This window comes from Gymnoscopelus microlampas (genome assembly GCF_963454915.1).
Source record: "Gymnoscopelus microlampas genome assembly, chromosome: 15".
NCBI classification, from domain to species: Eukaryota; Metazoa; Chordata; class Actinopteri; order Myctophiformes; family Myctophidae; genus Gymnoscopelus; species Gymnoscopelus microlampas.
The window spans coordinates 14894660-14922380 of record NC_139952.1 but is presented as its reverse complement, the minus strand read 5'-3'; the positions used below and the strand labels follow the sequence as shown (position 1 = coordinate 14922380).

The window sequence follows — 27721 nt, the reverse complement described above, 5'->3', positions numbered from 1 at the left end:
TTAATAAGAATAAAGTATGCTCATTTCAAGTGGTTGTTGTACTCTGCAGCCTGTTTGCATTACACAACAAACCCTCAAATTACTAGTAAAAGATGCCAAGTCATTGTGTTGTACATGGTTTATCAATTTCCTACGCTAAGCTACAGAATTTAGTTTTATGCCAATAGGGTAACTTTTAAGAAGCGGTTGTCAGATCAAGATCTGGAGAACATGTGTCACGATGTGTTGTTCTCCGTTTTCCCCTGCTTTCCCCAACCTGTGTCATATCAGATGTTCCAGTGGCCCAGTGAAGGGTTGTACTTTGTCAGAAATTGGCACCTTTCCACACACCCAATTCTGTTTACAGAAAAATCCTATTTGCCTCATCTTTAATCTGCCCCTCTCCGATGAGGTGCAACTAACAATCAGGCATGACCTGACATTGAAAATATGCAAATGTCCACTGATATTAGATAATTATTGATAAATGCACTTTGTGCGTTAGTGTCCAACTAAACATCTGTGACAGGAGGTGTCTACTTGACAATGCCAAGGACACACTGCACCCACTGTCCTCTGACATCCAAGGCAGCTTTCTGTGTGTTGGCAACTTGGGAGTTGGCGCACACCCCAGCTTGGTAGCACAATAGGCAGTTACATCAGGTCTGGTCAGTTGGTAAAGTAACCACTGTTCCTTGTGTAATTAATCTTCATTTCCAGAGATTTCGGTCATAGTTCTGGTCCAAGTTTACTTTTACTTAACTGTATACCATCCATCCAAAATAACATCTACTTCGGTGCAAAAACACACTGCATTCAATGTGCATTTAATAAACATGAATTACTGTTGGCAAAAAGAGACACTGATGTTAACTGTTACACATTTTATATAGTACTCAGTTTGGAGAGCTTTGAGAAGTCTTGTGCACTGTAACAGTCAGATAAGAGAGATCAAACGACACAGTCATATCATTAAGAACAATACTTTACTTTGTCCTTGGTGAGCCCCCCCCCCCCCCCCAAACAAGTAGTTGAGACTGACATCAAATGATTTACACATTGATCTACTGTCATATCCAGCAGTAGGGACATCAACAACATTCTATGGGTGAAAATGAAAAATAGGACATCTCATAAGGTGCTTATTAATATGCAACAGGAATGTTATGAAAATATGTCCAAGTTACTCTATAGAGACACCGATGCTGTATCTATATATTCATACCATAATCATAGAAAACAATCTACACAAAAATAGAGCAAATATTTACAGAACAGAAAGAACAAAACTATTTACAACATCCAAAAACACGAGTCACAATTAATGAAGAGCAATATATAGTTAAATGTTCACACAGGGGTCCTGGTGAAATAACCAAGCCCCAATGGGTGAGTCACTAGACTGGAGATCACAAAGTGGCCATTTGCAGTAGTTGTTCTTTGAACTGCTGTGAATGGTGCGAGAGATCAGTGACTCTGTCCACCATCTCTTGGACGGCAGCTGTGTTGGGGTAGTTCAAGGCGGCCGTCTTGGTTGCGCCCACCACAGTCTTTAATAAATCACAGAGAACATTGCTGGCGTTCATCACCCGGTTGGCTACCTCGGGAGCAGCCGCTTGCCTGGACAGAGTGTCACCGATGAAGACCAGTTTATGCGCACTGAGAATGACAAACTTGCTGTGTGCCACAAAGATGCGGGGAGGCTGCCCAGCGCCAACACAGCTGAAGAATGCATCCACGGCATTGAGGAGCGTGACAAAGTGCTGCTCGCACTGCTCGGAGTAGAAGCTCAGCAACTGACGGTCCCGCCCACACACATGGGCACCGCCGACTCCAAGGGAGGGCGGCGGTGAGGAAGAGGAGTCAGAGGGCGAGGAAGAGGTTCCCGCCGAGTTGTGGTGGGAGATCCACTGTGAGATGTCATTCTCTACTGGTTTGGTCGCCTCCTGCTCCAGCTGTTTGAACTGGTTGATCTGTGAAGAGTCAAATAATTTAACTTCTGTTCACATACATCAATTTTAACTTGCTGCATTCTGTATACTTTTAAGATAAAAAAAATAAATAAAAAATAGCAGATGTACAAGCTCGCAGCTTGTGAGCAAACATTTTCTGACAATAGTACATCTACACGCTCTCAACACATCGCTTTGAAACATATTGTGAGCTTGTAGATCTGCTATCATCACTGAAACGATTTGGTGTAGAGGGTAAGAAGGGGGAAAGTATAGACTCCTCAGGGGACCTTGGTCTATGAAGTACATATGGTATAAGTGGTTAAAATTAAGCCCTACATAGTAAGTGATAAACAAATGCCATTTCTGCCCATCAAAAGGAAACACTTGTGAGGGATTATGTGAAAAGGTTAATCTCCTGATTAACATATTCCACTATGTGTATTTGCCATGAGGTGCCATCTGGAGTTTAGTTCTCTGAGCCCATAACCCAACTGTGAATCGTATACATTCATATTTCTTACTTGGCCAATGGAAAATGATATGCAGGGCACAAATCCTAGCACACATAATCTATCTGTATGCCTAGAAGGCAAAATGAGAGAAAGGAAAGAGAAAGCCTTACTTGTTCCTGGCCCAACTGAACTTTGCTTTGCTTGATGATGTTCTCTTTCTCCAAAAGTTCCTTCTGCTGACGCTCGAAGTCTTCTTTGCCCTGCGAAGGCAGAAAAATAGGTGAAAATGGCATTCAAAATCGCAAACTCAAGGTGTGATATAATCCCTGCTACTGAGATTAAGATGCATATCCTCAGTAGCATTAACTCATGGAGAGTAAAGCAAAGCTAAATGGACCATCATCCTTTCAAAATATTATCATGGTTTGAAAGGCAGCTAGAAGCACTATTTCGACTGATTCAAAGGGCAGTATTTATAGACCAGGCATATGAATGAAATGGTTTCAATTCAGGCTATCAAGGGAAATATCGAATAGTGATTCTTCCACGATATTTCTCAGATATGACCATACCGCCCCCACCCTCCCATCCCACCCCCTCAGGACTGTGTATATTAATAATAAAAATAAAACTGTGTGCATAATAATTTCTACGTTATCAAACCATAACAGCTGAATAATTGTGCAATTAATCACAATAAAAACATCTATCAACTGTTGATGCACGTACTTAGAGCATGTACCGATTGTTGCCCCCCCCCTTCCCCCACAAAATAATATTTTTCAAACGTTAATGACATATCACCATATTGCGATAGGACTACACAGAGATATTACATTTTGGATATCTAACCCTAATATAGTGACTAGGGGTGGGACGATATGGGTATCTCACGATACGATATCTGTGGCGATGATAGGCCCTCGATAACAATAATATCACGATATTCGATATATTGCGATATCACAATGTATTGCATGAAATTTCACCGACGATATATCACGATAGTCCTTGTATTCAATTCATAAAAACACATAAAATAGCACCAAACAGTTCAAAATCATCATTACACAAATACATATAGAGTCGGATTTTTATATCGATATTTTTCGGCAGTATATCGATTATTTATCGCGGGAGGAAGTATCGCGATATATCGCGATATCGATATATCGTCCCACCCTAATAGTGACACAATCTTCTGAGGTGCATGTTGTAGCAGAGGGTTTTTAGTACACATACCTGTAGATGCACATAGTCATAGTCCTCCATCCAGCTTTTAACACACTTTTCACTGTTGTTCATATTGTCTTTGTCTTGGCTGGAGGACACAGGGAAGGGCTTGGTCTGGCTCCCATAGTTGTCATTGTCTGAGGAAGGGGATGTGAGTGCGTGGATCAGGCTCCCGTCAGGTGTGCCTCCCCTGGAGAAGGACCCATCCATAGGTACCCTTCTGAAGAGCAGTTCGGCATTACTGCCTACTGTGGAGGCCAGCTGCTTGGAGTCGTCGGGCACAGTTCTGGAAACCATGACAAAGCGGTCCAGATCGTCACTCTTATTGTGGTGTTTGGCGGACCCACAAGAGGCCAGGGCATTGAGGGCCCAGCCACAGTTCTCCAGGGCCTGGTACGTCTGAAGCAGGATCAGCTGGGAGTCCTCTAGCCGCCCCAGCTGCCTCCTGAGCTTACTGTGCAGGCTGGGGTCCGACAGAGCCGTGGCGTTTGCCGCGGCTCCTCTGCCAAACACGAGGAAGTCCCCCAGGGCGGCGCGGACCCTGTCCAGCACTGTGCGCACGTCGTTGGCATGGCGCTCCATGAAGGGAAATGTCCTCCAGTGGGGAGAAGCGACCATGGTCTGGAGAGCCCCTACTGAGGCCTCCATTGCCTGCTGCAACCGGTGCAGCCTCTGGACAGCCGAATCCAGGTCCAGGGCCAGTCGTCCCTCAGTGCTGGAGCCTGTAGAAGAGGACGAGGTGGACATGCTACTGCGGGTGCTTCCCGTGCTGGAGATAGACAGACGGTTGACGCCGTCCGTTGCGTCTGCTATCGCCCGGGCGTCCTGGGAAGGGATCTCGTACATGCCCTTGCCTCGATCTCTGTCCACAGGGGACGATCTGTGTTGTGTGTGCTGCATGCCCCGGGGGATGTCGTATAGATCTCTTTGCGATCCTGCGGCAGAGAGAAGGGCAGGAGGAGGCACATCATAAATGCCTTCATTGTCATTAGCGGCAGGATGATGATGATGATGGGCAGAGAGTTCTGAGCTTGGGGGGAAGTCATAGTTTGACTCGGGGCTCTGGGTGGTCTTGGCGAGGGTAGGCGGGGGGACGTCATAGATGCCCTCTGGTTTGTGAGGCTGGGGGAAGTCGTAGTTTCCCTCCTGGAGAGCGGGGTTGCTTCGACAGGGTGGCACCGAGTACACCTGTTAAAAAGAGAAACGTTAGGTTTATGCACAGTGCACGAAATACGTGCAGAAATTGTCTTCATCAAATACGCTCAGGGTTCCAAAACTTTTTTGTGACTGAACTGTGGATATACTTTTGGCCTAGGACCCACCAAATATGTTTTGCAGTAAAATAAACAATACATTTTCATTACCATGTCAGAAAAGTATGATAATTAAAAAACATTTCTCTACATCTCTAAGTTGTTCATGAATATAAAGTATTCTGCTTTTCAGTCTTCAAACATACCTAATGATGAAATGAAACAAACAAGTCATGTCAAGATCACACATAATTAGTTTGTACGTAAAAAGTTTTGTCTCTGCAGTAAAAAATAAACACCTGCCCCCCTGCTGTGACCCACTTATGTGTCACAGTCCACAGTTTAAAAAACACTGCTAAGTGCTACTGTCAGTTGCACTTGAAAACAGAGGAAGTGAAAGGCCTCTCTGGTGTCATGTAGATACCAAATTTGCAAACCTCAAACGCCCCTGATTCCTTCCTTTAAATTCAGAGTCAGCATACGGCACACAAGCACCAAGTAATAACTATGAGGTCTTGACTATGCTGAATATGTGTTATGACGTACATGGCACAGGGCACAGAAGTCCAGTGGGATAAATAAAATGGTGGACTGCAAGTGATTTCCATCAGCCTTGAAATCCACTCTTTACAGCAAGACAGGCCTGCCCAGACTGTAATTAGGAACGACGCAAATAACAGGTCCCAGCATATTTCAGGTTATTACAAACAAACTGATGGCCCAAAGCCTGGCTGTGTCTGGAAGTCTGGTGAAATCCTAGAGGGTTTGGAGAGCGACCATTTATGTCCTCGACTTTCCTTTGTTGGATAGCTCTGGATGGTTCAGAGGCAGAGAACCGTACTCGGCTCTTTTTGGTTGAACACTACTGGCAGGCAAGGCTTTCATTTAGAGCAGCCACAAGAATGTCATAAATATGATCATTGGACATATTATTCGTTTATTACAGCCAATTAAGAGGAACTGTATCAATAAACACATGCTAACTTTTTCCGGACATGCGTGGTTACCACCACTTCCTTAATTTGAGTTGAATTGACAGAAATAAATCCAGTGTCCAGTTGATGTGCCCTTTCATTTGGGTGGTAGCTTTAGTAGTTTTGTGGAACTGTTCTCTTACTTCTGTAGAGGGGGGTATGTCATAAACCCCTTGTGTCCTGGGGTCCATTTGGGACGGGGGTATGTCATAGACTCCTTGACTCCGGGCACTCCCATGTTGAGCAGAGTAAGGTGATCCCATCATTTTACCAGGTGGAATATCATACACCTGAAAAAAATATATATAATAAAAACACTGGAAACAGGGATACTTACTGAAAACACAAGTAAGACCTCAGTCTGTTTATGGTTCTCTGTAATTGTACAAAATTGGCATACATCAACAGTTACCTACACTATATGATGACTATACGATGAGTGACATTGTATGACAAAGTGTTGTATGCAAGTTACAGATCAGTGAAAGATCGGTGCGACAGGCTGAATCATGAAACACCTACCCCCTGCGATCTAATAGGAGGGACATCATAGAGGTCCTGTTGGTTGTGCTGGCCTGGGCTGTAAGTGTAGGACTGTCCCACTCTGGTTGGGGTCACCACCTGTCCATTCACAGCAGGGGCAAGAGAGAGAGACACACAGAGACAGCAGAGACTTTAATGATCAGGACTGCTGTTTAAGATGGCAGCTGGTGCACGACAGTTCTGAAGACATTCACAAACGCTCAACATCACAAGTCTAACCATTTCCTTAAGTCCTTTTAAAAACCGGTGTGCCTCTTGCCTGGCATATCAAGTGTGTAGCTGTTTCCCATTCGTTGTCCTCAAGTGACCAGGCAACGGTAAGTAATTACATCTGAGTTAAATCAGTTCTGACAACAGAGGCAGTTGCACATAGTCCCTGTGCCATGTTTCAGCCCGTTTGTGGAGGACCCTCCAAACCGTGTGATAATCAGAGGCCAGGAGCAGGCCAATACGGGGAATGATATAAGATAACTTGTTGATGCTGAAATGCTAAACTAAATACAAGGAACTACATGGACATGGTACCTCCACAGCTGTGATGAACTGTGATGCTGACACAGGAAACCAAATCATTTCAAACAACTTGCTGAAATTGAATGAGCTTAATTCGAACTAGAGTCCATGAATTCATATTATTGTTTTATAATAATTATTATTATTAATATCGTGGTAAATTACAATTGCCTTTATACATATGTAATATACAATAATATACATACAGTATATTGGTCTACTTTTAAGGGAACATTCATACATACAGACAGACCCTGTTCTAGATGGTTTGGCATTCGGCTACGTCATTTTTTAAAGTTGGAACAACAGCTTCGGCCCTGTGAATTGTTGTTTATTCGCCGTCACATTTTCCCTCCCTCTGTCCTGTCAGTGTTTATCATTCCCACCTAATCTTATGATCTCAGTCTTTCCAACCCCCCCCCCCCCCCTCCTCCTCCTCCAAAAGGACCAAAAAGAATCCCACATAGGACGATGTAGACCTCCTTGCAGCATCAGACAGACAAAGGAATGTCCGGAATGCTCTTCCCTGAGCACCAGTGACCCCTCCTCCTCCCCCACCAACCCCAGTCTTCCCCTTTCGCCCCAAGCTCCACTAACACCACAGTGGAACTAGCAGGGTTCATAAACAGGGCTTGAAAATGGGAACCATATTATGCAGAGCTTCCTGGCAGAGAGTGAGAGAGGTAGGGGGGGGGACAGAGAGAGAGAGAGCGAGAGCGAGAGCGAGAGAGACCAGGGAGGCATGAGACTTCAGTTTCACTAACCCTTCTGAGTCCCTGTATAGCTGACCTAATATCCTAATACCTTCTCGGAGTCGAATGATAGGAGGCGCAACCCTGGCACGAGGCTGACCAGCTCCGAATGAGATTAATGCCTTTGTAGAGAGACAGGGGAGAGAGGGGTGGGCTGGTAGGGGGGGGGGGTGTTGAAAAAGATTTATGGAGAGAGTTAAGAGAGGTAAGTGAGAGGAATGGAAAATGAGGATATGAGTGTCCTAGCATGGAGAGGAATGCCATTCATCTGAGTGGAGGAGAGTCGGACCGCCGGTAGTCCATATGGTTCTCATAAGTCTAATCGGAACATCACCTCGGTGAGTTAAGGTGTTCATTGTTGGCATTCCTGTCTGTACATACATCATCCCTCTGAGCCCGCTAGGGTCAGCGCTGATACATTCACTATAGGCTTTAAATGCATCAAGCCAGGAGCCTGAAATAAAGCAGCGAGAGTTTACTGTAGTTCCTTTCTCCTCTTCTCACGTGTGTTTGACGCACACACACAGAGGTTGCGTAAAGCTCCCAGAACACGTAACCAGACACACCAGCCATGGAAGAAGCTTTTTTTCAAAGCAACAAAGAAGAGGCCCAGAGTTAGAAAAAGGTCACCCTAGCACTGCTGCTCTGGCTGTGCATTGGGCTTAAAAAATAGATTTTTACTGTGCAGATTAGAAAGATCTGGGAACACACACATGCAAACACACTGCCATGCGTGCACAAAAGGAGATCTCTTCTTGGAACTGGCCGTTCCACTCGCATCTTTAAAAGGAAACACCACATGTACATGTCATCCTCTTGCCATCAGTGGCTCCTCTAAGCCACTGCCAGACACGCACTGCTCATTTATTTCACATCTCTGCCCTCTGTTTACCCAGCAGGCCGTGCGTCAGGGCCACTTGGCGCTCCTATAATTGCCCGCTGGGTAAATATTTACCGGGGCCGCTGGGGTTGGTTCTTTTACGGACGTTTGGGGAGGTCGATCAAAGAGAAAAGCGGTGATGTCATCATAAAGGGCCAGGGGACTGAGCAAACACTTGTTCCCACTCAGGTGACAGGCTCTTAGCATTCCATCACGGAGGAGTCAGAAGGGGATGATGTGAGTGACTAATGAAGGATCAGATCCCAAAAGGAGCATTGTTGAGACTCCTGTTACTATTACCAGGTTGAATGACTCACAGCTCTTTCAGCAAAACAATGTTTGCTTAGCATCCTGGTGGGCTCAGGTTTGGGCAGGATGGGAGTTTTCAGTGTATAGAGTGTATATAGTTTTTAAGATAAATAGTGACCTCACGGGCTTGTTAGCATATATTGTTGCTGTCAGGCAGAAACCTTGTATCGGCAGATTTCATTTTTTTAATGTTTTTCGGCTATAATGATATGCCCAAAATAGTGACGGCAGGTTGAAAGTGGTTAAGTCTGTCTGTGTGGGTGTATAAATGTTTAACCAATGAAAAGTATTAAGTGTGTTAAGTGTTTAAGTTAAGTTTGTGACTAAATAAAATAACTACATTGGATTAATTGGATTCGTTATTCAATTTCCTGAAAAGTAATGGTGCTGCCCGACAGCGACGTGTGTGTGTGTTTAAGCAAGAAGCAACAGGATATGATCACTTCACACCTTTTCATTGGTAATATGAAGTGCACTGCAAATGTGCTTCCGTCTCATCTAATGACCCACTGACATATTAAGTCAACAAGCCCATCTCACCAAAGTTCAGGTTGCAAAAAGAACGCAGTGACAATGACATTGCTGGCAAGGTGGCAACTGAGGCCTATTGAATGCAGACTGCATCCATCTATCCATTCACCTTTCCACCCACCTCATCTCTCTTCGCGCACAGCCATCACCACTGTTCCCTTATCCATCCATCCTGCAAGGTGCTGACAAAGTACAAATCACCCCGTTTCTTGTTACCTTCCTCCATCCCCGTTCTGCCATTTGCTTCTGTCAGCACAAAGCTGTTGTTTTAGCATTAAGTGGCCATGGGTCACTCAAAGCTGGGCAGCAGGGAGGTCCAATCATGACACACCCAGTACAAACAGATAGAGTTCAAGTGGAATTTAATCAACTGCCTTCACTAATATAATAACAAACTTTATTTATATAAAGTTAAACTATATCCAAGGGATGACTGGGTCTATCCCACTGTCACTCTTCAGTGCTCAGTTCTGTTCAATGTTAACCTTTTCTTTCAGGAACACCTGCACTGCTGAATCATGGTAGGAGTGATATAGCTTGCAGTGTTCCAGGCTATTTTCTCTCATGCCTGAACCATTTCACTGGGGTGCTCCTCAGAGCCGCATTGATTCTTTTCCACCGCTTGGAGCGGCGCTGGCCTATTAAACGTGCCAAACCAATTAATGCAGGTGATTAAGTTTTGAATCCTATGAGGCCATCTCCATAATGCAAGCAAGTGCCCAAACCCAAACAGAGAGTGTGTGGGTGTGTGGGGGGTAATGCCTAATTTAAGCTCCAACATATGACAGTGTCACATGCCGAAAATAGCAGATCTACAGGCTCACAGTGCATTAGGTGTTGTGAGCTTGCAGATCAGCTATTTTGGCTTAATGAGGGAGGGGCACTGAGGAAGGACATACTGATTCTAGCAGTAATAAGGCTCAATCATTCAGTCTCGCTTTAAAGAGGCTTCTTAATCTCGGGACCAGACTGTTTTAATGTGATCATTGGAGTAGTAATAAAGAATCAAATCTCTGTTTCTAAAAACAAAACACAATTATAGAGAGATTATAATCTGAATTGTGAAAAGTAACACAAAATGGAAAGGCAGACCCCTGCCCGCATAGATCTTAATTAGGGGAAAATGTTACCTTTCAGCAAAGCATTTCCTGCCCTCTCTCCTCCCTCAACCTCTCTGTTATTCCTCCATAGCTGCAGCTCTAAACCACGCAGGCAGGCGGGGAGTTTCTCCCAGTGTGCAAATGGCAGAGCAGAATGCTTTTGATAGTACAATGGATTTATGACCTTGGCCCCGTGGTCAAATCTCACAGACCGGTGATTCATCACAAGTGCGACAATGGAGAGCAGACAAGTGTCTGAAGAAATCGGCTCGCTCCAAGGAAGGGATAATTCATTTATCTGGTGCCGAGATCGTTCTGCACATGATTAGAGTGAAAATAAATGTGGTTCCTGAGCCAAACAAACAAGCCATTCATTATTACAGATAACCTGGTAACTTCCCAGAGGCAGAACCTTATCAAGGTAGTCGCCGCACCCTCTGCATGTGTGTAGTCAATAAACACTTAGCAGTTAGTCTAAGCCTATCCTTAAATTGTGTGGGAGTATTTGTCCCTTTGCGATTGCCCTACACATCTTTACGGTGGGCAGGCCAATGAGGAGGAATGCTTGGATGTATGAAACGCATGGAGGAAGTGCCCATAGAAGGAGCCAGGAAGTGAGAAATAAAAAGGCTGTCTGGTAGGAGTAGATAAGAGGCTTGGCGGAGGCCTTTGAACTCTGACCCCGCCCCATCTTTAAGCACCATGACCTCATTGCCTGACTCAGAGGGTGGGGAAATCCAGAGGCGGAGGAGTGTGAAGGGACAAACTGACGTACCTTTTGGGGCTGTGAGGAAAGAAAAATCAAGGGCACTCTCAGATGACAAATGGACTTCTAACAACGGGGTGATCACGGCGGTACAAGGCTTCTCCCGGCCTCCATGACAGGAGACTCTTTGTGGAGCCCCAGGCACTGGGCGCCGCACTCTGACCTTGCTCTGGGGCCCTGAATGGGGCCAGCTGTGAGGCTCTCTTTTAGCTCGCTCCCCTAAAGGGGTCACACAAGGACAAGGCTGCCGCATCATCAAACCAAACAGCCGGAGGAGCGGAAAGAGCCAAACCTCAGTGTGCCTTCACAGAACCAAAGTCCTATGCCACATGAATAGAAAAATAACCAAGTCGCCAGGATTTGCACGACGGAGTTGGAATGCCAACCTGACTGCACAAAGTGGAGGATGTGTGCATGCAAGAGTGCACAGTGGAGGACATAAAGCATGAAAAAACTCTTCTGAGTGGGAGGGGATGCACGCCAGTGTCGCACGTCAGAAATGTTTCCATAGCTCAAAACGAGTCACATCGCAGGCACATTGTGAGTTTGTAGATCGACAACACGATGAGCAACCAACTATAAATCAAGCATAATATGAGAGGGTATTATTTGAAGTCTCCATAATTATTTAGGAAACAAGCATGTCTCTGCAACATGCATTGCATGCATGCAGGTGGACATTTGTGCTATGCACCTGACAACCCTAAGCTGCACCGGCTATTACCACTCCACACGACACCTGAACAGACTATTTAACATGCGTCAATGTGCAGAGCCTGTCATCAAGCACACCATCCATGTGGTGCATTCGAGAAATACTGAGTCACAAATCAGACCATTCCCCATGATTCCCTCACTCGCACGCACACACACAAACACAGAAATATGTATAAATACATGGGCTCTGTCATACATGCACACACACACATAAATATGTACGAATTGCATGTGCCCCATCATGCAGGCAAATGCACACAAATAAGTACGAATTGCATGTTCTCTGTCATGGATGCAAACGTGTACGCACACACACACAAAATGTCTTTTTTCCCCTAATAGCCAGAAACTGGAATCTGCACCACTTTGACAACCACAGATTGGAGGGTTGGCTAAATATCCTAGATTTAATATAATCTCTCAAACAACATGATTACAGACTGCAAGCACCAGAAGAACTTTCACAAGAACAGCATTTAATTTTCCATGTTATCACCCTGAGCCCTTTTAATACCACTGCATTGTTAAGCCCTATGTGCAACTTGTGCAAAGGAGAGGTGTTGGTTGACCCTTCTTGTGTGTGTGTGTGCGTGTGTGCTTGCGTATTTGGGGGTACAAGTGAATGACAGGCCTCCTGTTCCAAGCCACCACCCCCCAACCCCTCCCCCCACCCCCTGGGTTTGTCTAGCTTATCATAACCGTTCTTGTACCGTGAATCACAGTCCCTTAAGCTCCTGGCGCCTGCTCCCTATTTACCCACCAACCAGTCACCTTAGCTCATTTCTATGACAACGAATGCCATTCTGTAAAAAAAGAAGGAAAAAAAGCACCCCAGGATATAAAAAGCTTTTCCAGGATTTAATTACCATCCCTGTCTCCTGCAGAGATGGTATGGTGTGAGGTGCTACAGTACAGCTAGTTAAGCGGGTGAATGAATAAGAGCATTGGATTTCATTTTTCTCATGCATCCAAGGTTTGAACCCACCCTTGCCAAGTAACCATATGTCCAAATGATTTCTCTGCCCGTCCATGAAAAGCGATGGGAAAGTCTCTGGAAAACGGCTTGCTTATTTTCTCTGCTATTACAGGCCATATTCTCTGTAACAGACTTAGATGTATGCCTTCATTGATATAATGTCCAGCTCCGGCTACCAATATAGTACATGATGGACATGCTGCTAGGAGGACACTGTAAATAGCAATATACTGTAATTGACCACACCATGGGTTTGCAATTGGCTTGCCAGCGACCTGTGTATAGCATTTTAGTACAGGGCAACCTACATTCAGGCATCTGGACTCCACCAAAATGCTAAAAAACAGCCTTGTGTTGTTTGCTTTTCCATGAGTTTTCCCCATGTTCACTGTGGCTCGACTGGCTCTGCAGCACAGAGCTTGCCAGGACACAAGCAGCTCCAAATGGGAGCCGTGCATAAAACACTACCCTGTTCTGTGGTGAGTGCCACAGCACAGGCACACCCTGTCCACAGTTCACATTGCAGACCCACAATCCCTCTGGCCGCGTGATTCTATCTCCGCAATGGCATCATTCACCATGCATTCACTATATGAATGCTTTAAGACCCATCACGTCTAATGTACACATGCACGCACGCATCCACACATTATGTTCAATTCTCCCTCGTAAAAACAATCCGTCTATGCCATGCAGTTGGTGCTGGTGGTCGGGTTTCAACCGAACAATCTCCATTTTCACCTACCTCAGAAATAATTCTATTTTCTCCGGGATAGGATATATTTCCCCTCTCTCCCCCTCCTCTATAGCATTTCATCTATCTAACCACAACGTCTTTCTCCCTCTCTCCTCTACGCTACTCTACCGGTCTCTCCATTTCTATCTTCAAGGTTCAAGAGTATTGACTGTCAAATACACATATACAGCTCATCGCAGGCAGTGAAATACTTGTACTTTGAGTTTCCTCTTTTGTGTATGTTTGTATGTGTAACAATAATAGGCTGTGAATCTAGAAACTTGTAATCCTGTACAGTCTATATTTTATATACTGTATGTAGCTATGTACAGAAATAGCGCTGTCACATACATGTTGGTGGTAAGGTGAACAGTGTAGTATACTACTGAAAGCAATAAAGCAGAAAAATGTAAAAAATCTGTAAATCTGTAAACTGTCCTGTACAGTACACAGTCAAATCCTCAGTGTTAATTTATCCATGTGTAACTCAGAAAGTGTACAAATGTAATTTGTGTGTTTTACTGTGTAAAGTCTATATCACTTTGAGTGTGTATATTTATTGTCTGTGTACAATCGATCTCTCACCTTGCTGGGTGTGAGATCAGCAGCGAGGTTGCTCCTCTGGGGTACTTGGTAGACATCCTGGCTAGGGGGCACCTGGTAAATGCTCTGCTGACCTTGTTGCTGTGGGCTCTGGAAGGATGGGGGCACCTGGTACAGACTCTGAGCTGAGCCTGCCGTCTGCTGGTAGGCAGCACTCTGAGCTGGGGACGGAACAGCACCGGTAGCAGCAGTGGCGGCAGGAGAGGCCAGGGACTGGGCCTCAAACATCGGCCCAATGAGCAGCTTCAAGCGGTTTCCGGGGGCAATTCCCTGCCGGCCGTGCAGAGAACAGAGCCACCAGCCCTCCAGTCCACCCGTGTTCTGCTCAATGACGGTCAGGATGTCCCCCTTCCGGAAAGCCAGCTCCTCGGGGGACTCGGGCACGTTGTCGTACAGCGCTTTGGCCATCAGGTTCTAAGCAAAGGGAGAACAGACAGACACCAGTTAGCAACATGAGCATGTAATCATACAAGTTTATAAAGAATCGAAAACTAGCACCCTCACGTAAGGCATATTTGGGTTAACCCCCGTCCGCTTTCGACCCCTGACCATGAAGTAAGAGAAAAATGGCCGCCATGTGAATATGGCCAATTATGCCGCTCTGGTGAATACAATGAGAAACTACTTGGTGCACTTGTAATTAGCATGCAAAATTGCATTACCCCCTTCAGCTCCCCGCCAGATGTCTTTCAAAGTGATTTGAACTTGATAGGATTTTCTCAGGCCGTGCAGGGCTGCAGGGCACAGTTACCTAACAGGCTAGTAAATGGTTTGGTATAATGACTCAAAGCCACAGATCTGGAGATAGCAAAGCCCAAAGGGAAGTCACCATTGTGTCTGAGAGCCACTTACCAACAATTACCTTGCTAAAAGCACTCATCTGATGGCCATTGAAAATACAGTCAAATAAAATACACTGCCCTTATTTCTGCAACAGCACTGAAATAGTGGAATGGGATTTCTTATAATCAGTCATCAAACTGGAGGAGCTATGCACATCTAGATACACTTTTTTGTATTCATAAACACACAGTGAACTCCACAGGGATAAATTCACTCATATCAAATAAACAAAGAGGATAACATTGGATACCTAATCTGACACACAACAAACATTTGGAGCATTTTCTCCACAGGACAGGGATGAGCAAAAACATAATTTGTGAACTTAATCAGCTGAAATGTCCAAATTCATCTTAAAATGTATTGTTTTCCTTCCACAAATACAAACACATCTCTCCCCCCCAGTAGTGGTACATGTTATCGGCAGTGTGGGAATCAGGAAGCCTACTTTGAGGCTGCTGTTGGGCTGAGCCCTCCCCGAACATTCAGCCTTCCCTTTTCCTCCACAGCCTGATTCAGAGGATTCCCATGTGAACCATTCTCCACCGGTAACATTGTTATCTCTTGCTGGGAGTCTGTTCTCCCTGTTCATTGTCCCAGTATGCTGTCATGACCATTATACAGCAACACCCAATGCACAATTACCCTCCACAATCACCTCAGCCGGTACCAGCTAGCTCATCTGCAGGCCTGTGACACACTTGAACCTGACCCCTGAGCAATGGGAGTGGATCTGAACCGCTTCTTTTAGACAATAAGTAGATCTCGGTGGGCACTTATAAAAGAGGAAATTAAATCAGGATTTATTTACTGCAAAGTTGAATTCTCATGCCCCTCCAACAGTTTAGTTGTAATTTTAACCTTGAGAAATAAGAGTGAATCACTGTCAAGTTGATTATCCGGACATGCTTAAAGTAGCTCTAAACTGTAATGCTTTGCCACTTTTTGGTTTTATGTTGCATCACATGACACTTGACGAGGTTATATTCCAAATGCTCCATCCTCAAAGAAAGTAGTTCAAGACCACTCCTATAAACAAAACAAAAAAGAAAGACATACTGTATCATAGTTCTTTGCCTACTCCCATGTCTCCACTAATTATAGAAACTATAATCAACTGCCAAAACAACAAAACTCTCTGTCTTATGACATACTGGCACACCAATAAAAACAAACAAACAAAAAACACCTCTATTTGAGCAGCTAAGCCCAGCGAAGTCCTACTAAGCTTTGTGAAGATAAAAGCTGATATGACAGTGAGACAGTTTCAAAAAATGCTCACGTGTCTGAATCTCCCAAAACCACACAGTCTAAGCCTCTCTGAGCATACAATAACAAAATGATAGATCTGAGAGAGAACATGTCATTCATTGTACTGAAACAAAAAAAAAATCCAAAGACAAAGGACATAATAAAGGAGCAAGTAGGGTTGGGGTTCAAAACGATTTCATCAAATCTGAATCTAAATGTCAATCCATTTATCAATTCAGAATCCTTTCGAGTACCTTTTTGAACATCTGGCATGAACTGCGGCCAGAGTGAGTAAACTTATTTCTCTGTTCAAAAATCAACACAGCTGTTATTATTATTAATACTCCTTCAGCTTTCTAGAACAGAAATGTATTACATTTTAAAATCAAAACATGTTGAACACAAAATATTCAATAAGAGATTTGTTTAACTTGGAGCTCATCGAATACAATTATTTGCCTACTGTCAAAATGGAGCTGGCTGTCAAACCCCAACCCTTGCAAGTGTCTGTCTGTGTGGCAAGATTATTTACACAAAGAGTCAAGGACACAAAGTGTCACAAAATCGTAGCCAATCATTGCCTGCTCTTGGCTAATCAACCACATGCCAGTGATGACACGTCCGTTCAAAGAATCATTGGCATGGTTGATGAGTGAACTACTTTGTGTGAGTAGCTGGACATTTTCAGAAGTCTGACATCAAGTCTGAGTGAAGCTTGTAGAAAAATGTGGTGACAAACATGAACACATTTCATGTGTTGTGGTTAGTTCCTGGACCAGATATAACAGGGGAAAAAATGGTGGACACACTTTCACACCATCAACATCCTTCTGTCCAAAGTTTGGCTATGTGGGGGCTAGTCTTGTAAATATTGACAACAGATGTTCAATTTAACTCTTAAAGTGTAAAAATAGAGTTACATTATTATCATATATTTTGATGTGGCCACAGTAAACAATTACTTTCATATTAGTATATTGACCAAATTAGATTTCTAGCAGAATAACTAAGTATTAGGATCTCTATTCAGGGACTTCTAGGACCGTCTGGGGCAAAGAAGAGGCTCCTTGGTTGGAGAGTCTTTTAAGTGTGTCATTGCTGGGAATACAAACAGGTTGTTAGCCATAATGGAGACCAGAAACATGGAAATCCCTTTCATGTGAGGCATGGGCGGGAAAGATCAGCACCCGTTTGCTTGTTTTTGTTTGCTCCTGGACATTGCACATCTGTAATTGGAGCAGGTGAAACTGACTATTAAAACAGATGTCATATCTCAGGCATAAACATTAGTTAGTGAGAACGAGATGACTCCAATGCTTGTCACTGATCCGCCTGTAAACACATGTGTTTGTCATTTGTAAGTGGGCAGAGGGGTGGGCCCTATGCTTATGCTTTACCTACACAGATGAGTGGTGTCTTCCGGGAAGTTATCTTTTACGCACTGTTAAACACACTTCTGTAGGTAACTTCCCTTTTTGCTTCCCCTGACAAGTGGCAATGAATTGACTGGTGTATTTGCGTGACAGTAATGGTGTTAAAACAACACTGGTCGAGGTGTGTGGACTGATGGTGAACTGGCATGCTCAAGGCATTCATTAAACATTTGCTTGTGTAACTGATAACACTGGCATAAGTGTTTCAACTTTGACCTAGGGCCTGAAAAGAACAGGATACACACCTCGTGTTTATGACAGTAGTCACAGTACACAAGGTGGTAAAAAGTGTGCGCACACGCGCACACACACACACACACACACACACACACACACACACACACACACACACACACACACACACACACACACACACACACACACACACACACACACACACACACACACACACACACACACACACACACACACACACACACACACACACACACACACACACACACACACACACGATGGTTGCACAATTAATCGAGAATAATTCGAAAATTGTGAAACTCAAACACCTTATTTGGTCAGTTGCTACACATTGCACTCATCTCCTGACAGTACACAACATTTAATATAACCGGAACATTGTACAACCCATCTCTCCATCCACCTGGTAGAGGAACAATAACATTTCACAGAGGCTATTACATACCATTTGAACGAACACATGGCACAGATAAACACAATGAGCAACAACAGCATTAAGAGAACACGTTTTTCCACCAAAAATTGGCATTACCAATATGATATGATTAATACTCATGACTACAATATATTAAAGTAAGTGACATATTTGTACTGTTAAGCAGTTTAAGCAAAATAACCTAATCTGGATCATCATTTTAGCCATAATCACACAGCCCTAATGCCTGTTGATGTGTCTCTCTAGTCTTAACACCTGGAAACTGATAAGTACCTTGGAGAATCTCTAATAAACTTGTGTTTATGCCATTAGAAAGCAATTAAATTGGAGAAAAGCAGTACAAAGCAGAGCCGTTTAGGTTCACACCTGGAGCAGCACGTGTAAAGTTCCAGACACAGCTGTGTAGCCCCATTCCTCCTATACCCCTCTCTTGTCTTTTCTTTTTTTTTTGGGGGGGGGGGGGGGGGGTGATGACTCATCCACTTCTACATCAACAGAGCATTTTCCACTGATGTCTCGTCTGAGCACTAATAGCAGTCTGCTTTGCTCATTTGTGCGGAAGGTGCGCGTACCCTGTGCTGACCACTCCAGAAATAAGAAGGCCTTACGTAACACTGCCACTGAAAGGGCCCCGCCTCTGTTTTCAGTAAGAGCACTCTGGGTGGGTTTGGCTCCGATTCTAGAGTACACATCGGCCTAATGAAGGTGGCTTTGGGTAAATGAGCTCACAAATACAACAGTCTAAATTCCCCCGCCACCTCAGCCAGAATCACTAACACACCACATCGCATGAAATCTGGGTCCCCAAGGCAACGGGAGGGGTCGCGCATTTAAAGAGGCATGGACGTGTTCGGTCCAAACCAGCCACCCTCCACCCTCCGCACACACAGCCTTCCCCCGTTCCCCAAAAAAGTGGTTGGATCCAACTGTGAGAACATCATACTGTTCCTATAAAACCCCATGGAGTACATCAGCAGAGGGCTGGTATAAAAATTAGGGCCATACCACTGTAACACATGCCCTGGGGTGGTGCATGGAATGGGTGAACCAGCACACTCATTTGGCCTCATTTCACATAGGTAAATATAGAAAATAATTATAGTAATGACGATAATGAGGACCTGATGACTTTCACGGGCCGTTCCTCTGAGTGTAAGGCTGCTGCGGGTGAGAGCCAGTTCAAATAAATGGGCCGTGTGAAGGGGTTCTGGGTAGAAATGGCTCATGGGAAGAAGTTTGGAGCTCAAGAGTACATGGCAATTTCTTCATTTGAGCAGTTTTCTAGCAGGCTGACCGACTGATTACAGCCTCTATATAACCTCTGCCAGTGGCCATGTAATAACATAATTACACATCAGGTTAGGTAAAAACCTCATCTCCTCTATTTCTGAAATAGTCTCAATGCCAAGAAACATATCACAACTTCAGTGTTTCCACTTTCAACAAGCATAATTCAACTTCATCACTTACCACACGAGCAAATAGCAGCACGTGCTATGCTGTTGCATATTGACTGATTGCCTCGTGTATGCACTAAAGTCAATGCAATTACAGTAACATGAAAGCAACGGTAGCCCTACACTCTGAAAAAAGAGAATGAATCCTCCCTATTCTGTCTTTTTATTCATAGCATGTTATATGTTTTCTATGATTCAGTCCTTTTTGGAGAGCTGATTCACAGCTTATGAAACCGAGAAGAAATGTCTATAAGTGAATTGTAATCAATAAGCAGTAAACACTCAGTTCAGTCCGATGACTGGCTTATGTCATATGTTCCGTTTTGTAGAAAACAGAAGTCACTGCAGTGCACTGAAATGTCTACAGTTATTGAATTTCATTCCAACAAATTTGCAGCATGATAAAATGCCGGGATGGAGCGTAATATCATCAACCACATTCAAAACAGAACAAATGGCACTATTTAGTGCATTGAGTAATAACACCCTTATGACGGATCACATCTAACCCCCCGCCCCCATCTAAATCATACTTGCTGCCCCCGACCATGGCAACCATCTTCAACAGGATATGCTATACCATGTTGGGCCTAACCACAGTGCATGCTGTGACAACCCACAGCATGCACAACCCATAACTTACCTTCACAATTTGAAATTTGTTTATGTCAAGTCTGACAGCATCAAACAGGCTCTCTCGTCATGAACTGAATCACCAAAATCATGTGTCAGAGTAGCATGGAGTTTCCCTGGAAAATATAATGATTTTGATTCTTATCCGACCTTTCCACAGACACAGCATGTTACCATTGGTGCATTTCTACTCATATCCACCAAATACCCACACATTCCTTTTGTCAAACTGCACATTCAAACCGCAATACAACAGTCAGGCAACCTTTATCAACAGCAGTAAAAGTCCACATGAAATACGTTATGGGCAGGACATACTGGTAGCTTCACAAGACAAGACAGCCATTGACTAAATCACGGGGACTGTGAGTTACTGTAACTGCTTAATAAAACCGCCCGTCTTCCCTTAACTGCCCTCCATTCCTTTCTGTTCGTTCGAGGTGGTATTAATTTACTGTCACATTCAAAAGGTAACTCGATGTCCACCCAGCCCTCCTTAGCCTGCAGCAATTCCTGTGCTCTGCACTACATTGAGGAATTTAGAGTGGGACACTTGGACTCACCTTGCCTTCCTTCTCATAATATCCTCCTGACCTGCCTTGCTCTGGTCATGGAAGCACAATTCTATGTAGCCTACATAAGATGAACTTACACTGTGGCTATATTCTTTCAAGTATGTATCTTATTCTGTGACAGGGAGGGGCTATTTGTGCTTCATTTATGATCCCTCGTACGGCGGTGTTGTGTGCGGAAAATAGCAGATCTACAAAGCTCACAGCTTGTAGATTGGCTATAACAGTGCACGACACCAGTGCACAACCAACTATAAATCAGGCTTTAGGCTTGCATGTTGCGTAACAGTCTCTCACGCCAGTTGTGCCAGGACAATGCGATGGTAAAACCTACGTTACGGATGGTATGCACATACTCTGGGGCCCAAAAAAGAGCTCAGTGAGTGAAGATGGAGGGAGGGGGATTTCTGAAAGACTGGGTGTGTAGATCATGCCAAGTGAGGGTAGTGGTACTGGAGAGCACCATTGTAACCCTTGGAGATGCTGGATAATCCCTCAAGGGGTTATTGGTCGTGATGAGGGATATATTTTATGGTATCTCTGCAGGCCCACATTTCATGGTTTTACATATAGGCATAACCAATGAGATGCACATTTGCCACACTGTCCTCCCGATTTCACACTCCACGCTTGACACAAAAAACACTGCCAAACAACTAATCCCACCACCTTCCCCCCAACATATGTGCCTTTGGGGAAAGGGTGACTAATTTGTTTACTCAATGAATTTTGGGAATGTAGAACACTCACTCATATTACAAAATGACCCTATAATTAGGACTTGTTTTGGGGCTCATTGTTTTGTTGTGGGACAATTTGCCAGGATTATGGACACAGATTCTCGCCAGGATCGAACCTATGACCCTCTGTTTTTCTGATGCAATTTTTCAAACACCATAGCCAGTGAAATGTGTTTTTATCAAAACCGATATGCCACTTCACCAAGTCAAACAAACCACACAAGCCACATAACAAGACCCATGCATGAATTGACAGCAAAGCAATACAGACATGATCAAAGTTGTAATTTTGAAGCCCATATTTGGAAGGTCACTCTTCCCGTTTTTCTCAGACCCCCATGGTCCCAGCTGTTAATGTTCCTCTTATTTGACATGAGGGCAGGCTTTCCATATAACTGAAATGAGTTGACAGGGGTCTACTAGATCACTACAAAATACTTGACATTCTTCAGAGGAAGGGGGAGTGTCAAAAATTATTTCCGCCAAAGGTTAAACATGGAAGTGACTACATGCATTGTTCCTGGCGTTGGGCACGTTTGGTTTTTCTCCTTGCTCACCATTTTCAAATGGTAAGACTTGGCCCATGGTGCGAGGGCACAGCAGGGGGTTGGGGTACCCTTAGCCACTCAGAATGGGGGAAAGCTCTTCATGCTTGATTTGGAAAATCCGGTGCTAGGGTGGGTTAGGGGTGGCCAAGGAGGTGGGCAGAGGGAATCTTGGAAAATCTTGAGACAAATGGTAGCTCCATCTCACACCAGTGAGAAGCCAAATTAGACAAATCTAGACATAATGCAGACCAAAAAATGTTTTTTTATTTTTTTATTTTTTTACTAATAATAATAATAAAGCCAGGACAGAATAATGCAGGACATGTGTCTAAAAGTTTAAAGATTTAACATATAATACATATAAAATCCAAATAGTTGCGCTTCAATAAGTTAGTAGAAAACCATGTGTGGGCTAAGGCCAACCGTGAGAGAAAGGCCAAGTAATACAGGGGAGGGCTGTTTAGCTGGTGGCTGAAGTTTGCTCATGAATGAACCCTGTTCTTCTCATGTAGAATACAAATGTCTCTGGAGAAGTGCTCTTTCCACACAATGGAACCCCATATCAAAAGGTACGGTACACAAAAACGAGCATGTAAGCACATATATACAACAACACACAAACACTCACAGAAAAGAGTATGTGCCCCCCCAAACAAACCCTCATTAACAAGGGGCACCTTGAAACAATTATGTGCAACTTCAGCACAACCCTCCTATGCACAGTTGCCGAGTGGTTCTCATACATTCTTGTCAAGGACCCCCAAAATTATATGGCCGTGGACCACCATTTGATTTTTTTTTTCTTATTTTCCATAAGAGATGATTTGTCAAGATTTGTCAAAGGTTTTCAAAAATAGCTGATTTACAAGCTCACAACGTGTCCGAAAAATGTAATGAGTCTAAACTGCTCCTCATTTTGCTGGGGACCCATTGGAACCCCCTCAAGGACCCCTGGGTGTCCCTGGACCCCACTTGAACCAGTGGCCTGGAGTGCATTTTATTTTTTCATTCTCACGGTGAGAGGTCCACAAGGACCGAACTCCCATCCCCCAATGCATCCAACAAAGCCCCCCCCCCCCCCCCCCCAACACCACCAAACTCCCCCACCCACTAACTTCCTATTCCCTTTCATTTTCTTTCCCTTTCAGTGTCCGAGAGAGCCTCCTCCTCCTCCTCTGCCCTCCACGGTCACAGACTGGGAGAGAGAACAATGTCTGCCTCGCTCGCTTCCAACTCACTCTCCTTTTGGATCGCTGCCTGGAACCTGGGCCCAGGAAGAAAAAAAAACATACACACACAGGCTTGGACTTTGTATAACTTTGGTTCACCTAATCACTCTGGTCCTGAAGCTATTTCTGCCACAGTTACGTAAGCTACAAAAGAATGACTGAAAAGGAAGAGGACTCCTAGAGAGAGTGTGTGTGTGTGTGTGTGTGTGTGTGTGTGTGTGTGTGTGTGTGTGTGTGTGTGTGTGTGTGTGTGTGTGTGTGTGTGTGTGTGTGTGTGTTGTCATAATGAAGATGGGGGAAGGTCCAAAGACTCCTATCCTCCTTTTGCTCCAGAAAAGAAAAAAAATGTGTAATAGTAGTGCTCTTAACCCTATTTTATACTCTTGTCGTATGACGTGGCGTGACAAATACAAGCTGTGCGAGCTTGTATATGGGAAATGTTTGAAAATCCTTTGCTTACAATGACAAGCCCAAAACAGGGACACCAGGTTGAAAGTGGTTAATCAGACCTCCCTCTCTCTCTGCTTTCGGGTGTTAAGAAATCTGTCTTTGTATGGTATCAACTTGGGGATTACACGCATTAGATGACCTATGGAGTGACAAGCAATCCCCTCACACCTGCACACCTGTTGGAAAACATCTGTGATGTCACAGAAAAGGGGACAGTGTCTGGCCCAAGCCGGCTCGCTGGCTGGCTGACCCCTGGGTTTTGACGCGCCGCCGCCGGACCTCAGGACATGTGAGATGCCGCCAACAAGCCACTGCACTTAGTTAAGCCTGTGTGGAAACATAACCGCCCTCCGCAAGGAATTCAGCACTTAATATAGCTGTGGATAATTCACCTCAGCTAGGAGGACGATGAGCAAATGCCAAGATCTGATAAGGGGACATAAAAAAGCCTTTTGTAAATATTTAACAAGAATTAGACTGGGTTAAGATCAGCGAGGGTGGAATCTGTGTGGAACAGAGCTCCAAAAAAGATAGGATAAGATATACTGACACCAGGCCAGGAAATGTGCATTTGAAACAGGTCAGATATATCCCTGTTACCACATACACTAGTCTCCCCCCCCTCTCTCTCTCTCTCTCTCTCTCCGTCTGTCTGTTGCATAATTTGGTGACTGTGCTATTTGCTATGCTTTCCATATCTCAAACATAGTTATGATCAAACAGGCAGAGAAAGAGATAGTTGGAGAGACAGAGAAGTGGAGTAGTTTATGTCACAAAGATTGCATAGTGTACAGAGTGTAGTCTAGCAGACAAATAACACAGATTTACCCTTTCTGTTATGAAGAATATAATAAATTTGAAGGGGAGCAGGTTGGCGTTGCTATACACAATAAAATCCACTGAGTGAATTTATCCATTTGTAAATCTGAGAGTGTACAAATGTAACAAAATGACGGTCCTTTTTTCTTTCTTTGGTACACTTCTCAGAGTTAAATTAGCCTATCACTAAGATTGATTTCACAGTGCATTCTCAGAGGCTTGCTAAACGATTTGGCCTTAACTGAATGCAAACCATCACCACCCACCATTATCTCTGTCACTGCTGTGTATGTGTATGGTGCACGGAACAGGGCAATGAGTCAACATGACGCAAGCACATGGCGCACACACCCACACAATCACAGAGTCCTCTGGGAGGCCGGTCTCAGGTCATTGTTGGACAGAACGCACGGAACCAAACCAATGACACTGTGACTACACACTGTGGAATCCTGAGCGTTTAACTCTCTCAGAGTTACTAATGGATAAACTAGGGGGAGGGGGGGTTCTGAAGTCACCTCTGAGTCGCCAGAACTCACAGCATTGCATGAAAGAGCAGAATTGTTGCTTCCCTATAATATGGTATTCTGAAATCAGGCCACAGGATGAAGCACATGCATCTAATGAAGTAAACAGATAAATATTACACTTGTAGAGAACGGCACTAAAGGGCAATAAGGGGGCAACACAGGGTACTTCTTATTTTAGTACGAGTGGGTGGTTTAGGAATACCATGGCGCCAATTTACTGTAGTGTACCTGGACTATCTCTTGCCAACTGTCCTATATTCCACACATAGTGTTGAGCAGACAAAAGAATTCCATTCATGAACAGCGGGCTCAGGCATCCGTCCAAAGTCGGAAGTGAATCTTCTCATTATCTCGGAGCTGTAGTGCTGTGCAGAGAATGTACTGAATGGTAGGGCTACACAAGTTCACAAGATGCCAAGTTTCCATGGGTGCCAATCCAAAATGCTTCCTCTGTCTGATAAACCCCACAGCCAGCAAGTTATTACTACTCTGTCAGCTAACCTGTCACAAGACAAGACCTTAGTGAGCAACAGTTGCATCTAAAATAAGAGTGTGGTGAGAAAGATTCCCTGTAGGCTAGTGCAGTGGTTCGCAGTTGATTCCATGGACTCTCAGGGTTCCTTTAGGAGGGTCTAAATTCACCCTTACAAGGCTGTAACTCTGACAGTATACAAATGGCACCAAATGGACCCGTAACAGGTCCATTTGGTGCCATTTGTATACGGTCAGAGTTAAGGGGAGACCTTGTAATTTAAAGGTTTGAGAACCATTGGGCTAGTGGCTCTGCCTGTCAGTCAGTGTGCATAATGTACCACGTAGGCATGTGGCATGGGCTCATGAGTCATGACCTATGTTGTGTGTGTCAAACCAAACTCTTTATCCTCCCTTTCACTGTACCAATATAATAATCTTGAAAACAAGGCTCAAAGGGCTGTATATAGATTAGAATACCAATGCAGAATTGACATTAGTGAAGCAGTGATTCACCCTGCTTTAGGTAGAGAAGTGTCAATTGACCTCAAATGAATGTCCCGTGTGTTTGTCAGCCCACACAAGGATGTAAACAAAAAAAATATTGTCCAAACAAAGCTGGAGCCTCACATTCAAAGAGGAACAGCAAGGGGGGTCATTGAGAAGGACATAAGTAATGGCGCACAGGAATAATGAATGTGCTTATATTGTCTTTCAACTGCTACCTAGTAATTTGAGTTGCAGCAAATGTTCATTCCCCCACAAATGTACAATAACATCAGTCATTGGCAGCTGGGACACTTAGGGGAATTATGGGCCCCAAATACTGTGCGATTTAAGATCAAGAGAAGGTATATAAATACAGAGAGATTATGTGAAGAGCTTCTCTTCGGAATATTCCCCCTTGAAGATTTGTCCCCCCATTTCATTCAACCTGGGGTCAAGTGCATTATGAACTATATCAGCAGTGGTTCCCAAACTTTTAAGCTCAATACCCAAATGAGAAATTAGACGTTTGCCGGGACCCAAACTAGTGAACATGGCAGATCTACAAGCTCACAGAGCTTGTAGATCGGCTATTTTCACTACTTCTTAAACATTTGTTTTCTAATGCATGGAATTTATTTAATTTTTCTTTCATTTATTCGTGAAATTACGTTTTTTGAAAATGTTTTGAAATAACAATTAAAAACTAAAAGATTAAGGGCCCCATACAAATGTGTCCGCAACACATGGGTCCCGAGCCAGTGTTTGGGAAACAACAGTGAACTATCACCATCTCAACATCTATCCAAGATATTACGATTATTACGATATTAACACTCATTCTGAACTCATTCCTGACCATGGAGTTAGTTCCTGACCCCTTGAAATTCCTCTTGAAATAAATGGAACTTCCCAGTTTTGTCATCATCAACCCAGCTGTATTATATTCATCACCGACCATTCACCACACAACTAAAATAGCCGAGATAGAAGGACCAGCCATATAGCGATTAGTAGATTAGGTATTTATTGGCCCAGATGATCAGACGAATGAATACGAGGCAAGAACCGTTCATCTCGAATAACTTATTCCGACACCGTTATACACTGCATGCTAAACGACTTACTTTGTATTTCATTTTGAGCGCCTGGAGGCTGGACCTCTTCTCTGAATCCCACGAAAAAGTGTAGAATATCCCGCTTGTGAAATCAAAAAGCGCACATCTGAACACTGAAGTGGAAATGTGTTGTTTGTAGTTAAAGACCCATGGAGGATCGGTAACAGAACGATACGAGGAACTGTGTGAATGAATCCTCCCTCCTGGTCGTAGCACG

General features: G+C 44.0%; 1 protein-coding gene across 1 annotated transcript; it reads right to left on the bottom strand.

The window, feature by feature from the left end:
- Positions 1 to 946: 946 nt before the first annotated feature.
- nedd9 (neural precursor cell expressed, developmentally down-regulated 9) lies at positions 947 to 27721 on the bottom strand. Its single transcript, XM_084079884.1, has 7 exons — positions 27514 to 27721; positions 14255 to 14686; positions 6369 to 6467; positions 5990 to 6136; positions 3629 to 4807; positions 2557 to 2646; positions 947 to 1952 (listed from the first exon to the last, which is right to left on the bottom strand). Exons 1-7 carry the CDS (start codon positions 27523 to 27525, stop codon positions 1389 to 1391), a joined length of 2523 nt encoding a protein of 840 aa, XP_083936010.1. The 5' UTR covers positions 27526 to 27721; the 3' UTR covers positions 947 to 1388.